Source organism: Brachypodium distachyon, chromosome 5 (assembly GCF_000005505.3).
Source record: "Brachypodium distachyon strain Bd21 chromosome 5, Brachypodium_distachyon_v3.0, whole genome shotgun sequence".
Lineage (NCBI taxonomy): Eukaryota > Viridiplantae > Streptophyta > Magnoliopsida > Poales > Poaceae > Brachypodium > Brachypodium distachyon.
The window spans coordinates 18,372,066-18,388,659 of NC_016135.3; the positions used below are offsets into that span (position 1 = coordinate 18,372,066).

Consider the following 16,594-nt stretch of genomic DNA (forward strand, 5'->3'; position numbering starts at 1 on the left):
ACAATCCTAATAGAAGCGAGACTATCAAAATACGTGACAATCTGATCCTCTCGCATTTGTTCCAACAATTGCATGTCATGCTTGAGTACTATAGCTTACGTCATTGTCATTGTGGACGACATTAGGAAAACCACAACTCATGACAAGGACAAAAGCATTGCATAATCATTTCATAGAACAACTCAATAGAACCCTTGCCAAGAATCTCATCAAATGATGCGTCTAGATTTAGCTTCAAGGTTTCATCCGATGGTTTAATCCAACCACAATGTGTTATTGTAGTAATTGGTTTTGAGTCCGTCTATAGTCCATAATTAATGTTCGGATCGCCATTGTAGCACACATGAGAATTGAATGTTCTTTGATAGTTGGTCAAAGCATGACTGGTTTGTGGTCATCGACGTTGTTGGTCTTGGTGTTCTCTTGTCTCAAATTGGTGACTGTGCTTGGAGTCTTCTTTGGTGGTCACGATTTGAGCCCCTCGGTGAACTTTTATGCAGTTCAACAGATCCGCGTCCTTCGAGCTAGGGCGAGAGGACGGGCCCTTTTGATGATGGACAAAGGGATATGCGAAGGCGTCCATCTTTTTCGATGTAGGCGATAGCTTTTTCTTTAATTAGAGTGTTTGTGCCCTCGTCTAGGCTCTATGTTTGCCTCTTCCTTTGTGAGTGATTGTTTCAGTCGACGAGGGCTTTGCCATGTGCGAGCTATGCTTCCTATTTGCTTTTTAATGATTGTATACTTTGTTTATTGTTCCTTCAACACCTTGTAAGTTTTGCTTGATCGGGGCTTTATGAATTAGAAGTCGGTCGTAATGTCTTTAAAAAAAGAAATACAAATGTGATGACCAGAGGAGGGAGAAAGATTATTTGATGCGTATGTACGATGAATTCTTGGTTTCAAGCAGGCGACCAAAATGTGCCTAACTTTAGACCTCTTCTTTACGACCTCTAGACCGATTTAACAAGTTCCTCAAAGTTGCAGCAAAAAAAAGAAGACAAATGTTCCCAACGGTTTATCCATTTGGTTGAGTTTTTATAACAATTCCAGAACTTAATGGTGTCGTTGTACCGTGAGATGAAGCACTTTTACCTTGTTTGTTTTGGATTTAGTTGAGAAATAATAAAAAATAGTAGTACAGTACAAAAGATGCATGAATCATTGTTAGAAAATGATGGGCTAGCTAGTAACTACATTTAATTGTACGGATTCGAAAGGAAGAAACATATATAATTGAAAGAAGGTTTTAAGCTATCTATTATTCGTTCTATTTATTCAGCTAATTAGGGATTATAACCAAATTCACCGAATTCAGTTCGGTTAGAAATTAGTAGAGGTTAATTTGGCTTGAGTTATCGGTCCCTGTTCCGGTTAATTTGGTTTTGGGTTTTACGCTCACACCTTGCTATTCCAGACAAATAACGAAAAATCCCCACCTGACAAACTGAAAGATTGAGTACGTCATAGAGGGGGACGGGGGTGAATGTGACCAATTTTAATTCTTTCTTCGAAATATGAAGACCGAAGACAGTCACAGTACTTCAACAACAGAGATTACATTTAGCAATTTCTAGAGTAGTAGCGAAAAGAAGAAAGATGAACAAGTTTATAGCAGCAGCAAGGAAGACAAAACTCAATGAATCAGTTATACTTTAACAGAGAGTAAAAGTTGAGGAACAAAATCACCAGGACTGAAGACACAGGGATTTGTTTTCCGAAGTTCAGATTGTTGGCACAATCCTACGTCTCCGTTGAGGGGGCTGAGTCACACAAGACTCGCGGACACACAAGTCCACCCAATCCTCCTGAGCTAAGACCTAAGTCTCGCCCAGTTACTCGTGGTAGATCTTGAGGTGATCTCCGGACCTTCACAGACTGGTTGATGACAAATTACAATCTTCGATTGCTCTTCAACGCTGACTCCTAGCCGTCTAGGTGATGCCAATCACCAAGAGTAACAAGCTTCAAGTGCTCGGTTAGAGAGGGGATCCCATTCTTCACGCTCAGTTCAGCTCTTAGGGTTGTTCTTCAAAACAACTCACTAGGGATCACCACCGAACTCCTTCGGGGTGGGTCGTCTTATATAGCCTTGTCCACGGCTGATCTAGCCGTTGTGACCCGTTGGATAAAGTGATCCCTGAGACTCCAGCTCACACTTCATCATCTTGTCTCACAACGGTTAGATTAGGTGGTCAAGCACGAAAGCGACAGATTTTTCAAACACATTTGATATCAGAGTGAAGACTTTACGCGGAAGTTTCTGTGAAGCCTGAAATGCTTCATTCTTCACTCCGACGAAAAACACTCACACAGAAAATGGTTTTCGCCTAAGCTGAACATGAAGAATAGGTTTCACCTGAATCAGCTCCACACTTCAAACCCCTCTTAATAGTACGGCGTTCCTATACTCAAGTGAAGAAAAAGCTACGGAAGGACCTATGAAGAATGCTACGCTTCATGTTCTTCACCTTTCTTCACTGAGTTCTTCAAACTTCAAGCCAGGTAAGTGCTTTCATTTTTAGGGGTCATCGATGTTGGTTAAACCAACTATTCTGAGGAACTAAAACCTGAAACACTCCATGTAACTCATTAGTTAATCAACCATGTTGTCATCATTCATCAAAACCCATATAGGGGCAAGGTTTCCCTTTCACAAACCCTAACTGATGGCCCCAAATTTAGCCTCTCTAATTATGAATAACTTTAGTCAAATTGGACAACCAGCTGCAATTCTATAAGCCCAGAAGGAAGAAATCAAAATAGCTTAATTTCCTGTTGCAGTTATAGGTGGCCATCCCCGCCGAAAAAATATATAAAAATGCTAAACTGGCCGGGTCGTGACGGCCTATGGGTCCGAGGCGAGGGCCCAGGCACGGCCTAAGCCGGGTCACGGGCTAGCACAGTCCTTTTAGCGTGCCGGGCCGGGCCGGCTATCGGCAGTTTTTTTTCTAATGGTCCGGCCCGTTGGCCACCCCATGGTCTTGCCCGTAGCAGCTTACCAGTTTAGGCGAAGCTGGCTCGTGGTCGTGGAGTGCTCATGCTACCGGCGAGCAGAAAGCGCTAAAGTACTCTTCCACACTTGTCCCCTTCGGCCGTTGCACACTCGCCACCGCTCTTCTTCTGCCTCGTCTCGAAATGGATCCAGCGCCGGCGACCCCTCGCTGGAATCTGGAGCGCCCGTACCTAACCGGCCGCTTCCACCAGGTATGCCCTTCCTCTTCCCGGAGATACCCAAACTGCCAACATTGCTGCGCGGGCCTCACGTTTCTCGCGTTGTGGCATGGCAGGAGACCAAGGTGTCCTCGGCGGCGCAAGCTCCCGGATGTAAGTCTTTCTCCCTCGACTCTCTCAGGTAAGTCCTGCTGGGTAAATTCGAGTAACTTGGATGGTTGCCTCGTTGTTCTGTTGAATCTGCAGCCGCGACGCTGGCGCCGGAGCTGGGAGTGTCCTCGGATCGTATGCCGTTTCCATGCAGGTAAGCGTAATTTGGGTTTCGAGGATTGTTCTGCAGGCAGGATTGAGCTTGACTTTACTTAGTTTTCGAGTGAGCTGGGGCTAGGGTTTGGGTTTTGGGCTCTTAGTTCCAGTTCAGTGATTTGGGGTAATTAGGAGTTGTCTGTTGTGTTTCTTGTTTGATAGTAGTATACTTGGAACTGTAAATATTTGTTTGGTCGCAGTTTGAGATTGTAGCCGAAGTGTGGGAATGTGATTGGAGTACATGATTTTGTTTTTTAGATTGTCTACTTTCTGAGTCAAGTAGATATGTGCGTTTTCTCCCCACTAATGTAATGATATTTACATAGACTTTAGCTCTTGTTTTTTTCCGTCTGTATGTCCAATTGAGCGTTGAAAATAGTTTGAGATGCCCCATTTCACAAATATCCGACTTCTAGTCGAATGTGGTTGCAGTTTTGCAATTGGAACACAAAGGTTGTTGGTGCTTTGTGAAATTATGCACTCACTGCGATAGTTCCACTGAACATAGTTGAATTTTTTGACCCATTTCCAAAAAGAGCCATTCGTGAGACTTAATATCTGTATTTGACTATTTTCAGTTTTTAAAATGCTAAGTAGTGGAGCTTTCACAAACCAAAATGCAAAGCATAAGATGTTCATTAGATCTAACTGCTCTAACGGAAATGCAGGAGCTCTTAGTTATTGATGATTTGCTATCAGCTCTGGCGGGTGTTGAGGGAAGATACATTTCAATTAAGAGAGTACGTGAAAAGGATGGCTATGTTGTCTTCCAGATTGATTCTTCAATGGACCTTGCACTCCAGGTAGCCTGACAGGTTTTACAGTCAAATGACTAATACATGCCAAAACATAGAGGATATTGGTTTTTGGCTGATCTTGCTCTTGCAGGAGTTGACTCGCCGAATTTTCCCCTTCTGTGAGGATTTTGTGTTAGTGAGCCAGTTTGTGGAGTCCAGATCACATTCCAAGAATGGTTTGGTCAACCATGCTCTTGCTGCAGCTCTAAGGGCATTTCTCCTGGTATAATCCCTATCCTAGGAATGAGAATCTGGATTTGCCATGTGTACAAACTTTCTTCTATTTGGAAAACTAGGTAAAGTAATATAGTGCTTACTGTACCATGGGTTCAGATTTTATATTCTGATGTGGAAAGTGTTTGCATGGGTTATTTTGATGCTAACATTGCACCGATAAACATCGAACTTGTTACATTGTTCTCAAGAAAAGGTATCTGACAATATTGGCGCCTGACGGCCTAAGTTTGGTGCTTCTATATCAACTTGGTAGCAGGAAATAAGGATACGTTGATATGTATCTGCGACACGATACAGGGATACCACGATATGTCAATTTTTAAGAAACATAGATACGGGGATACGCTTGTATATATATATATATTAAATAAATGAATAATAACAGTAGCTAATTAAGGTTCACAGATTACTGTAGTGCAAATAAGTTACTCCTCCATTGCTTCATTATCCTCCTCAATGTCCAGCACACCCATATCATGCAATGCAACAAAGCCTCCAGTTCTGGTTCATCAGCGAGAACTCAGCTTGCTGGAAAAATCCGTACCACCAACAAGTAGCTCATACGTATCTCCTCCAATGTCCCTGAAGAAATCAATCCACCATTCCACTGAACAGAGTAAGGAGCAGAGAAGAGGGGAAATCTGGGGAGGGGATTAGGGATTTGGGGCAAAGAAGACTCACCGTGTCTCACAGATGCCGGAGGGGCACCGGTGGCGGCGGTAGACTGCGAGCGATGGGCAGCGGGCTCCTCCTTCCACGTCTCCCGTGGATGAGTACGGCGGTGGTGCCTGGGAGAGACAGTGCGAGATGGAGAGGTAGGTCTGTTACGGCTGCTGTGTCGATTGGGTATGGGCTTTGTTCCGTTTCCCACTTTCCCGTATCGAACACGTATAGGTGAAGTATCCCTCATGCCTCATTTTTTTTAATTGAAAAGTCATCCGATAAGGGCAAAATACGTATCGGGCAGTATCCGGGCATATCCCTGTGTCCCTGCAGTATCTGATACGGATACGCCGGCTCTGAGCCATATCCGTGTTTCGTGGTCAACGTTATAACTGTAGTTTTTTTAATTAACAGGATTATCAGGCAATGGTTGCTCAACTGGAGCACCAGTTCCGTCTTGGAAGGCTCTCTGTTCAAGGTTTATGGTTCTTCTGTCAGGTATATTTTTTCTTTGTCTGTATTTTATTAATGATTTGTGAATTCATCCTAGTTTGGTTACTGTTTTAAGCACCGTAAGTCTCGTGTCCCTTTGGCAGCGGATGATGAGTTCATTGAATGCATTGGCTGTTCTGGTAGAGAAGGCTATCTCCAATAATACTAGTGGTTCTGCGACACTCAATCTACTTCAAAGCCAGGTACTTAGCAGAAAGCAGTATATCCCTGAGATCCATACCTTTTCCTTGCTAAATCTGAGCCAAGCAGACCTTGTCAGCTCCACTTGTTTTCTATTGATAGAACAGCTTATATGTAACTAATATCTTAATGTTCTTTTTTTTTGATAGCTTGTTTAGTCTAGTATACATGGTTATCTCTTTCAACATGCAACTTTTTCAAGAAAACTTTTCAACATGTAATTTAATCATTGTATCCTTCAACTAGGCAAAGGCGATGGCTGGTGATAGTGCTGTTCGGTCCTTATTAGAGAAGAGGGCAGAATGTGCAAGTGCAGCATACCTCAGGATGTTAGAAAGGTTGTCATTGTTCGTAACTACCTTTGTGGTCCATCTTTTTAGGACCGAGGCACTTCCTCAGTTTTGCTATTCATCAGATGTAAACATTTAATTTGAAGTTGATACAAGTTCCGTATTTGTTACTCCCTCCATTTCATAATTCTTGACACAAGTTCTTTCTAAAATGGGCAAATCTACACACTAAAACGCGTCTAGATATGGATGTATCTAGACAAAACTGCGTCAAAAATTACGAAACTGAGGGAGTAGTTTGTCTTATTGAACTTAATGTTGAGTGTGTTTGCTGTGCTCAGTAAGCTTCTGATTTTCATTTTAGGTGGGTGTATGAGGGTGTTATCGAATTCTTCATTGCTGAAAACAAATCTCTGCAGAAGGTACTTATTGACCGGTAGAATCTTGGACCTACGTAAATGTCCATTATTCTCTGTACTCTGTACTAAACCTAAAAATATCAGGCATCTTCTTAAGTTAACCAGTTGCTTTCTTGCTTTGTCTTATTTTTTATAGGAGAGCCTCACTCAAGATTATGATGCCAAATATTGGCAGCAAAGGTAAAGATGGCATCCCTACCTTCCTCAATAATGTTGCTGCCACAATTCTGACAACAGGAAAGTATCTTAATGTTATGAGAGAATGTGGGCACAATGTTCAGGTATGCATGCTTATTCTGAGGTATCATATGTTATATATGTGTTCACAAGGTCACACTTATATTAAATGCTTGATTAGGTTTCCTTGTCAGAAAATTCTAAGGTGACAAGCTTTGGTTCAAATCACCAATATCTTGAATGCATCAAATCTGCTTATGATTTTGCAAGTGGTGAGCTCTTGACTCTGATGAAAGACAAGGTAATCACTGTCCATAGTTAATTTACAATTGCATTCCACTCTCTTCTAAGATCACCTGCTAATTTTATCGTATATATTTTACAGTACGATCTCATTGGGAAACTGCGATCCCTGAAGCGCTATCTACTTCTTGACCAAGTACGTAGAAAATTTACGCTTTTGTATGTTTGGGTTATTGCTACATATCAGTATTGTTGACTTCATGTGATATACATCTACTCTGTAGTTTTATGAGTTTGCATAAAGTGTGCGCCAAGTCTGTTAAAGTGCTCTAATAGTGATGGTTAATGTGTTAAAATACATCTACTTTGGACTTTTATGATTTTGCATATTATGTATATTCTGTTGCATAAATGCCCTAATAGTGAAAGTGAATGTCATATTGCCTGACTTCATTTTAAACATCCACATTTGTTTTTCTTGTAGTAGTCTCTAATTTGTTCCCTTTAGTTCTGCAGGGTGATTTTTTGGTTCATTTTATGGATATTGCTCGGGAGGAGCTTACGAAGAAACCAGAAGACATATCTGTTGAGAAACTTCAGGTTCATATCGCACTATGTTGTCTTCTGTTTTTTGTCTTGGTGAAAACTGAATCTTAGTAGCTCCTATCATGATAAGCTAACTCTCCTTTGTTGTTGTGCTATTCTTTCTTTATTCCTTGTATGCGGCAGTCCCTTGTTGACATTGCTTTGCGAAGTACAGCAGCTGCTTCAGATCCAAGTCATGAAGAGTTGACTTGTTGCGTTGTAAGTCTATTATCTGGGTCTAGTGATATAGTCAAATTGTACTCTACTGTTGATCATCATATTACATTTCCTGTGAAACAGGAAAGGAGTTCCCTCCTTAAAAAGCTGACCACCCTGAAAGACTTGGACTGTGCTTATTCTTCAGACAAGCTTGCTTCAGCTGATGTTGATCAGCCCATGACATTAACTGGCTTGGAAACGTTCTGCCTTGTCTACAAGGTTTTATTTGTATTTGAAAAGATTTCTCATTGCGCTTACCTTCTGAAGTGAAATGATATATCTGACTTGCAGATTCAATGGCCACTATCTCTTGTAATTTCAAGGAAGGCTTTAACAAAGTACCAATTGATTTTCCGGCTATTGTTCCACTGCAAACATGTTAGTCGCCAACTGTGTACAGCATGGCAAATTCAACAAGTATGACAGGATCTTTCTTTGTCCACTTCGTTTTTTTTTGTTTACTACATTGGCTTGTGTAAAACTCTCGAACAGGGGTTCCGGTCTGTGAAGATTCTAGGAACACCAATTCTGAGGTCATCAATTCTCTGTCGCAGCATGCTCAAGTTTGTAAATAGCCTTCTACATTATCTAACTTTTGAGTAAACCATCCATATGATCATACGAGCTGTTACTAAAGGTGGGAAAATTGCTAGCTTATTCTTTTGGCCCCCCAGGTTCTTGAACCAAACTGGCATTTGATGCATGACCGCCTCGAAACTGCAAGGAGCATCGACGAGGTTTTAACCATGTTCTTTTGTAATTGTGTTGCTAATAAAGATTGTGTTACTTTAGCTGCTGTGCTGATTGCAGGTCATCCAGATCCACGACTTCTTTCTCCAGAAGTGTCTAAAGGAGTGCTTGCTATTGTTGCCTGAGCTCCTTGTGGTATGCCTTCTTGCTCTTTAGTTAAAATAAAGAACATTATATTTTAATTTTTGAAGAAGTAATGTGCATGAGTAACTGTAACTCTATTCACTCCTTTAAACTATACTTTACAAGAGCTTCTGTTGAATATTAATGGCCACACTTGTCGTCATGATCTGAAAACGCTGAAAACTAACCATGGCTAACTTCGGAACTAGGCAGATTAATTTATGAGCACTCATGATTCATCTGAATCTTTTTTCCGATGAAAGGAGCATAGCTCCCAATTTCACTAATGAAATCACAGTTACCACAAGGTTCACCAGTGTGTAAGTTCAAAAACCACACCAACACTTCGCAGCTAGGCATTAGCCCAAACCACAGACATTACTTACAGCCACAGGCAAAACCAGTCTTTCGAACATTCTAATACCCTTACTACATCTACTGAACTTAACCATTTTCCAGCCAGAGTGTCACTGGTCTCCACCATTAGCGAACACTGAAGACTTCAGACGTAATTCCGGCTAGCTTGCAAGACCCCATCTTCATTTTGCCCTGATGAGTGTCCTTCTGAAGCCCATCCCAGTAGTCCAGCCAATGACAAGTGGAGAAAAGAAAATCAGTAGGATCCTTAAGAGCTATATATTCTGGAAGTAGGGTTGATTCTTAACTTTCCAAATGCTCTATATCAGATCCACAACTCCCAACACCAATGTAAACCTCTTGTTTCCCTCTAAAGCTAGATATCCAGCTATTACCAAGCTCCGTAGATTTTGGTGCCTTGCTGATACCAAATGTACAGCAGACCACATTTCAACAAAAGCAAGCCACATGACATTGGAAAGAAAGATGATCTATACTCTCCATTGATACACAAAATTTAATATGCTGTTCTTACACATCAACCACAAAAACACTTACAGTTCGTTTGGTATCCCTCATTGAAATGGAATCAAAATTTGAATACTCCCTCCGGCCGGAATTACTTGTCGTGGGACAACTAATATGCGTCGGAGGGTGTGGGATTTCTTTTGGTTGAATTTGAATCCCGGATCCAGATTAAAAAAATCATGTTTGTCTACCACATGGATTTGTAGAGTGAGAGATAATTCTAGAGAAATGATTGCTTTTAGAGAGGAATTGGGGTTAGTTATAGTGTGTTTCCATGGAATTTTAGATTGAATTCCTGTACCCAATTCCGTGCCAACCAAACAAGATGGTTTCTGGAATCCAAAATGAATTCCAGGATTCTAGGCCCAATTGATGGGTGCCAAACAAGCTGTTACTTTCAAATGTATCCTGACTCTCAGTAACCGAGTATAAGGAACATCTACTTGCTTATCCTTAAGGAACAGGTATAAAGATTTAACTGAGAAAATTCCTGATCTGGTCAGTTTCCAAATGCATCTGTCATTTTCCATACTCAAACAGTGTCACTACACAGATCAACTAATCCTTCCACATTGACAAAGTCTTCTCCATAAAAGTTCTTTGGACGCTAATACATTTCCATTAGATTCAGACACCTCGGCCACGGAGATAAACTGTGTAGATATAATCCCATATAACCTAGGGAATTTATCACACAGAGGTCTATCCCCTATCCAATGTTCTTCGAAAAAACATGTTCATTTTCCATTTCTTATCTGTTTTCTGCAGCAGTTCACAAAAATATTCTTAACCTGCATTGCATTACACCCTGCCAAAATGAGATTGTCTAGATTAGTGGGAACAGAGAGAAGGTGTTTCTTTACATATTTAGCTCGAATCACATCATGCCACAAATCCTCAGTATTCTCGTTCCACAACCATTTGCATGATAATCGAATATTCTTAATATCTACTTCCTCCCTTCCAAAATGTAGGGCGTATAACTTTTGTTGACTGTTAAAGCTTTTACCGTTTGACCAAGCTTTATAGCAAAAAAAAATCAACATTTACAGTGTCAAACCAAGATACTATAAATATATTTCATAAAAATCAACCTAGGTGCATCATTTGGAGTGTCAACTGTATGTTGGGCTGACTCTGTTGTGAACAGATAGCTATCTCTGGTCTTGTTTTTGTTTCTGGAGTGGGCACCATTCAGCGTCTTGCTCGTCTAAGAAATCTTACCATTTATTTGTCGTGTGCAGAAAGTTGAGAAGCTGAAAGCTTTATGTCTCCAATATGCCACGTCCATCCAGCTTTTGATACCATCCATTGATGTTGCTAATCCTGAGAAAACACCAAAATCTGGGTTGTCAAGATCAAGGATCAAGAGATCACAACACAGAGACCAGCAACTGAAACTAGCATCTGAGAACGTTGTGATGTCAGAGTCAATCCTGTAAGCATCTGATATTTCAGTGAATCTGCAAAAAAAAAGTCTTATCAGCGTGTGAATTCAGGGTCGTATAACACCATCTCGGCCTCTTTGCTGCAGGAAATTTGAGACGGAATTCAATTCGGAGCTTCTAAGCCTTGTTCCTACGCTGAGTAAGAGTTCACAAGCCGAGCCATACTTGACGCATCTTGCGCAGTGCATTCTCGGTGTTGGAATTGATCAGTGAGTTGTTTTGTGCGTTCCATGCTCCCATGGACTTGTGTTCGTGTGCTTGTGTGATTCAGCGGTGTGGCAGTGGCGCTGATGTAATGTTCTTGTCATCTTGTGGATGAACTGAATATTTGTAAATTGATATCATGCTTCCACGAGATATATCATAGATGGTCAGTTAGGCTTTAGTTGGAGATGGTGTGTTGGTTACGTAGGCCTGTTGTTACCTTCTGGTGATGCGTTTATCTGCTACTACGATTTAGCACTCGCGTGCTCTGTATTCTGTACCTCAGGAAATTACCTTGTGTTACGTGAGCCACCAATGTAGAGCGAGCATGTAGCTTCGAGAGCCCGATTGAATCATGTGGATTAACGGTTCTGTTTGTTCCATGCATGTTAATTGTTGTGTGTTTGGCCAAATTGGGTAGACGCCTGGTACCAACATACCTTTAGAAAAAAAATGAGAGTCCGACATGCCTTTTCTTATGCAGGGAAGCTGGGGGATGAAAATACAGATCGCGCATCAGCACCACTATGCTCAATATTGCTCCTTGGAGATGCCTTGCATTTTCGCTCCCTCGAGCCTCGAGTGTCTCGCTTGATTTGACTTTCGACCCAAAATGGTCGCCACCATGGCCTTATCGTTGATCTTAGCGGCTGAGGAGGACTCCGACCCAGCACAAGAGGAGCGCGCTGGTAAACACGAATCCTGGCGCCGTTGCATGGACGACGGATCGAGTCTACGCCGACGAAGACGAACGCAGCGGGCCGCCCGCCGTGAGGACACTGGAAGCTGGCTCGCTACCTAACATTCCCGTAGACCATCTCCACGGGGAGGCGTTGGGTTCATCTCCACGCAGACCCGTTTCACCACCCGCACCGACGACGACCGATCCACCACCCGCAGTTAGCTCACTCCCCACTCGGTCAGTCACTCACTCCCTCCCCACCACCGCACCAGGCCAGGCGGCCACCCACTGCTTCTGCTCGTTTCCCTCGCCATCGACTACTACCCCCAACAGCAAAATCAACAACGAGAAAATCACCGCAAGCACGCGCCCGCCCCCCGGCGACGGTACAGCATCCGGCAGACGCTGCGGGCACTTGCACGGCGCCCGGACACATTGCGCGAGCGCGCGCGCGGAGCTGGCGATGGCAGGCGCGGGGCGGCGCGCGGCGGTGGCGGCGTGCGGGCGGTGGTGCCTGGTGATCCTGGCCGTGGCCTCCGCGCTCGGCGTCTCCGGGCCCGCGCTCTACTGGCGCTACAAGAAGGGCTTCTCCTCCTCCGTCTCCGCGGCCGCCGTCTCCTCCCCGTCCTGCCCGCCCTGCACCTGCGACTGCCCGCCGCCCCTCTCCCTCCACTCCATCGCCCCCGGTGAGAGTGCGCCCCTCTCTTCAGATCTTGCGGCTCCGATCTGTGCCTATCCTATCCACAATTCGTTAGATAAGGAAATCCGGTCTTTAAAAAAAGAAGTGGTGTTTAACTACGGAGTACTGTAGATGAGTACTGGCTCACGAGTGGGTGAACTGAAAATACTCTGCTAGCAATAGGCAACTTCTATGCTTTCTTTTCGGATTGAGGAGTTCGTAACTGACATAATTTTACATTTCCCTTCCTTTGCAGGGCTCATGAACTTCTCAATTTCAGGTTTGTGCTCCTCCTCCATAGTCCTATCAACCTGAGTTTCAGAATTTTCCAGTTCTCGCATCCTAACTGGTTGATTTTAACATTTATCTGTTGCAAGAGTGCCATCACATGGGAGACCGAACAATTCCACCTGTAACTTACAATTTTTCCAGAGTTTTATCACCCTGGGACACAATTTATACGTCAGGGGTTTATTAACACGCGGCTATTTTACGAGTGTCAATCTTCACATCTTCGTTACGAAAATGTTTGAATAAATTGGTGCTTAAGAGGGCGAAGTTCTACATGGTGGCCAAAAAATAAACATACCCTTTGTGAAATGCTGCATACATGTTTCATCCTTTATCCTCAGATTGTTTTGTACTGATATTGTTGTTTTAAACTATCGTAGCCAGTTAAGTACTCCTAAAAAGAAGCTCATTGAACAACCCACTATGGATTCGCCAAATCATTTTATTATTATGTTTTTTCTCTTGAACACATTATTATGTTTTTTCTCACAATTCAGATGTTTTTGAGGTATTAGTTATACCTAAATAATGCACAAGAAAGCTGATGCTATGGTTATTAGTATATGTTGGCATTTACTACCATATACTCACAAGCTCAGGTACAAAATTAGTACCTCCTTTCGCACATACCATCGACATGTTGGGTTTGCCCTGTAGCACATTAAGATTTTGCAACCAAACATGGATTACTCCCTGCTATTTCCAGTGAGGGACGACGACACTCTCATGCACTGATATTTTTTACCGAAACACCAGAGGGTACGAGTTAAAGATTACATGCCTGAGGCCAAAAGAAAAAAGGGGCAAACTAAAGAAACATGTAAGATAACCAGTCAACTGAATGTGGAACAAGGGCAGGCTTAAGCCTACAAAGTATAAGATCGCCGGCATGCCGTGCAGCTTACTGTGCCTTTCTTTTATGAACAGCTAACACCACTTTAGAATCTAACACTGCACCTGCACACAAGGCTTTCTCCTATATAACCCTCATAATAAACAGAAACAGGGTAGTACAACACATTGGTGCCCAAGTACCTACTGCCCAGAGCTTGAGCTGTCATTTTGAATTCCCTTTCTCACATGCTTACATTGATTTGGTACTACTGTTGTTTTCAAGATATCATGCTGACCGAGGGGAATATGAATTGAACTATGCAGCTTGCGGCACAAATGACCCTGAGCATAGCAAGGAGATGGAGAAGCAGTTTGTTGATCTCCTTAACGAGGAACTCAAGCTGCAGCAGATTGTAGCCGAAGAGCACAGCCATCACATGAATGCCACTCTTGCCGAGGCAAAAAGACAGGCTACCCAATACCAGCGAGAGGCAGAGAAGTGTAACACAGCCACAGAGACTTGCGAGGAAGCTAGGGAGAAGTCTGAGGGAGCACTCTCAAAGGAGAAGAAGCTGACAGCACTGTGGGAACGACGAGCTCGCCAATTGGGTTGGCAGGATTCTCGAGCCACAGCTATATGATAGCTGACAACTTGCTGTAAATTTTATTCTCCAGGTAAGATCTTTTTGGTGCACATCTTGCTACCAAACCAAGCAGTGTTAATACCGATCCCAGACCACGTGTAATGTTTGCCTATGTATTATGAGTTGTACCATGAAGAATAGTTACTCTAGACAATGTAGCTTACTTACGAATGTAACTAGCATACATTGTCTCAATATCAAAAATCTTAACATATGTTAAGACATTCCATTTAGTGTTGTGGATTTGGATCTGAAGACAATTTGTGGCCTGGATGAAATTTACACATTCGAAGTTTTGGCTACAGTATCAAGCTTGAAACTTTCCTTGTGGATGTTGATCTGAAGACAACTTTCTGGTCTGGATGAAATTTACACGTTCGAAGTTTTCAGCTCACGGAGAGAATTCTTGCCTATTTATCTTCCATTCATCCTCGGGGAACATTATATTTTTCATGGTGTACACCAAAAGAATGCTGTACCTCAGAGGTTGGAGAATGGTTCTTTTTTGGAACATTGGGACATTTTTGCTGTTAGTAATGTTTAGTGCTATCAAGACGGTGTATCGAACGCAAACTTCCAAACGATCCACGTCGACCATCGGATCTAAAATGCTGGTGCAGTTCAAACTTCAAAGATGAGAATCAATACCAAGCATGGGATAAATACAGGCGGTTATGTAAAAATGTGTGTTTTAATCAAAGGTGAGAATTCTTGCCTATTTATCTTCCACATGGATCATTGCAAGCTTGCACCGAATGAAGAATTGCACTAGGTACGTCGCCTGCTATCAATTAAAAGGTAATGCTATTAGGCTAACTTCGGACCAGTATATGAACGTCAACTCCGTTCAGGAAACTAACAAGAAAATACGAACAAGAGGGAATATTATGTGATTTTCGTGAAAATAAAATAAAAAATGGCCCATACAGGTCTCGAACCTGTGACCTTCGCGTTATTAGCACGACGCTCTAACCAGCTGAGCTAATAGGCCTTCTGTCAGATTGTCATAGATTCAAACTATTAGTACATAAATAGTTACAACTTTACAGCATAAAATCAACTCGCTGCATAGTACTATATGTTACATTATCCTACACGCTTCTGTGTTCTCATCATCGAAATAATAGAGGTCCCATCGTGCAGGCCAAAAGAACTCGTTACCGAGAACATCATCCATGTCCGTCACCGGACCACCGTAAGGAACACAAACAACATCCGGTTCTTGCTCTTCTTCCTCGATTTCCTCAGGGATCAATATCTCCGCCTTCTTCCCGGTCTTCTTCTTGATCTTCTTCAGCACCTTCTCCGAGTCGAAATCCCCCGTCACCTTGACCTTGTTCTCCTCCCTATCCACCTCCACTGTCTCGACGCCTACGTACGGATGGGTGATAGCTGATAATCAAATTCAAACATTCCATGAACAGGCCGGCCGCCGGCGTATAAATTGTTTTGTAATTTACCGTCGATTTTCTTGATGGTACGGCGTACTGATCTTTCGCAGGCGTCGCAGTGCATGTATACTTTCAGGTCTACTGTGATGCTCTGCACAAGGAAAAAAGGAAGCAGGTATATTGAGCTGGAAAGACCATGCGAAAATGAGATGATTCATTCAGGTGCATACATTCGTAGGTGCAGCATTCTCTTCCTCCATGACTCCTACTGGAACTTGGAGAAATTGTATGAGTAAAGCACCCTGGAGAGATATGGAACGTGTAATAAGTGCCAATGTGCGATTCTGAATGAAGGGTGTACAGTACAGGACAGAAACATCATCGACCTCTGTTCTGCGGTCCTTGAGGTTATTTAAGATCCAGGATTACGAGAAGAAAATTAAGGGTTCTTTTCTAGCTAACCGGAGAAATGAAAAGAAACAAATGATCCCCAACCGCATTGCATGCGGAGCTTGTTTGACATGCATGCGAAAGCTCTTCTTACCCGGTTGCTCTGTTCATGCTTGTCGCATGCTACCTCTTCCTCCCGGCATCAGGAGCACAGAACGATCCTCGAAGCCAACGCTGCAATTGATCTATCCTCAAAGGAAAGCACGCAAGATGCAGTTAGGCAAATTAACATGCTCCAGCTAGATAGATCGCTGAGATCAAGACGGAAGGAAAGATTGCAAAGCTGTTCTTGGGCGGGGAGGCCATGGCGTGCTAGCTATGTAAGGAAATAAGATGAGGTTGGCAAAGCTTTACCCACTTTAGGTCCCAGAAGGCGGAGGTCGATCGACCTGTTTGGGAAAACCAACCAAAGG

At 42.8% G+C, this 16,594-nt stretch overlaps 2 protein-coding genes, 1 long non-coding RNA gene, 1 other non-coding gene and 1 pseudogene across 4 annotated transcripts; 2 read left to right on the forward strand and 3 right to left on the reverse strand.

Moving 5' to 3' along the window:
- Window positions 1–4,761: 4,761 nt before the first annotated feature.
- LOC112269340 lies at window positions 4,762–5,412 on the reverse strand. Its single transcript, XR_002961101.1, has 2 exons — window positions 5,193–5,412; window positions 4,762–5,093 (listed from the first exon to the last, which is right to left on the reverse strand). It is a non-coding gene; the product is annotated as an uncharacterized LOC112269340 (long non-coding RNA).
- On the forward strand, window positions 5,184–11,500 carry LOC100825371 (annotated as a pseudogene).
- Window positions 11,501–11,967: 467 nt separating this feature from the next.
- On the forward strand, window positions 11,968–14,636 carry LOC100825677. Its single transcript, XM_003580036.4, has 3 exons — window positions 11,968–12,578; window positions 12,828–12,851; window positions 14,021–14,636. Exons 1-3 carry the CDS (start codon window positions 12,356–12,358, stop codon window positions 14,335–14,337), a joined length of 564 nt encoding a protein of 187 aa, XP_003580084.1. The 5' UTR covers window positions 11,968–12,355; the 3' UTR covers window positions 14,338–14,636.
- A 621-nt stretch (window positions 14,637–15,257) lies between these two features.
- Window positions 15,258–15,331, reverse strand: TRNAI-AAU. Its single transcript has one exon. It is a non-coding gene; the product is annotated as a tRNA-Ile (tRNA).
- On the reverse strand, window positions 15,316–16,412 carry LOC104585372 (heavy metal-associated isoprenylated plant protein 8). Its single transcript, XM_014895671.2, has 4 exons — window positions 16,276–16,412; window positions 15,962–16,033; window positions 15,801–15,882; window positions 15,316–15,711 (listed from the first exon to the last, which is right to left on the reverse strand). Exons 2-4 carry the CDS (start codon window positions 15,989–15,991, stop codon window positions 15,422–15,424), a joined length of 402 nt encoding a protein of 133 aa, XP_014751157.1. The 5' UTR covers window positions 15,992–16,033; window positions 16,276–16,412; the 3' UTR covers window positions 15,316–15,421.
- Window positions 16,413–16,594: the final 182 nt, after the last annotated feature.

What these genes read in the sequence shown, in the direction of transcription:
- LOC100825677 (XM_003580036.4), top strand. Translation starts at nt 12,356, where the DNA reads ATGGCAGGCGCGGGGCGGCGCGCGGCGGTGGCGGCGTGCGGGCGGTGG. An exon ending in CCTCCACTCCATCGCCCCCG is followed by an intron (nt 12,579 to 12,827) that starts GTGAGAGTGCGC and finishes CTTCCTTTGCAG; the next exon opens with GGCTCATGAACTTCTCAATT. An exon ending in CATGAACTTCTCAATTTCAG is followed by an intron (nt 12,852 to 14,020) that starts GTTTGTGCTCCT and finishes TGAACTATGCAG; the next exon opens with CTTGCGGCACAAATGACCCT.
- LOC104585372 (XM_014895671.2), bottom strand. Translation starts at nt 15,991, where the DNA reads ATGGAGGAAGAGAATGCTGCACCTACGAAT. An exon ending in AGAATGCTGCACCTACGAAT is followed by an intron (nt 15,883 to 15,961) that starts GTATGCACCTGA and finishes TTCCTTGTGCAG; the next exon opens with AGCATCACAGTAGACCTGAA. An exon ending in TACCATCAAGAAAATCGACG is followed by an intron (nt 15,712 to 15,800) that starts GTAAATTACAAA and finishes ATCCGTACGTAG; the next exon opens with GCGTCGAGACAGTGGAGGTG.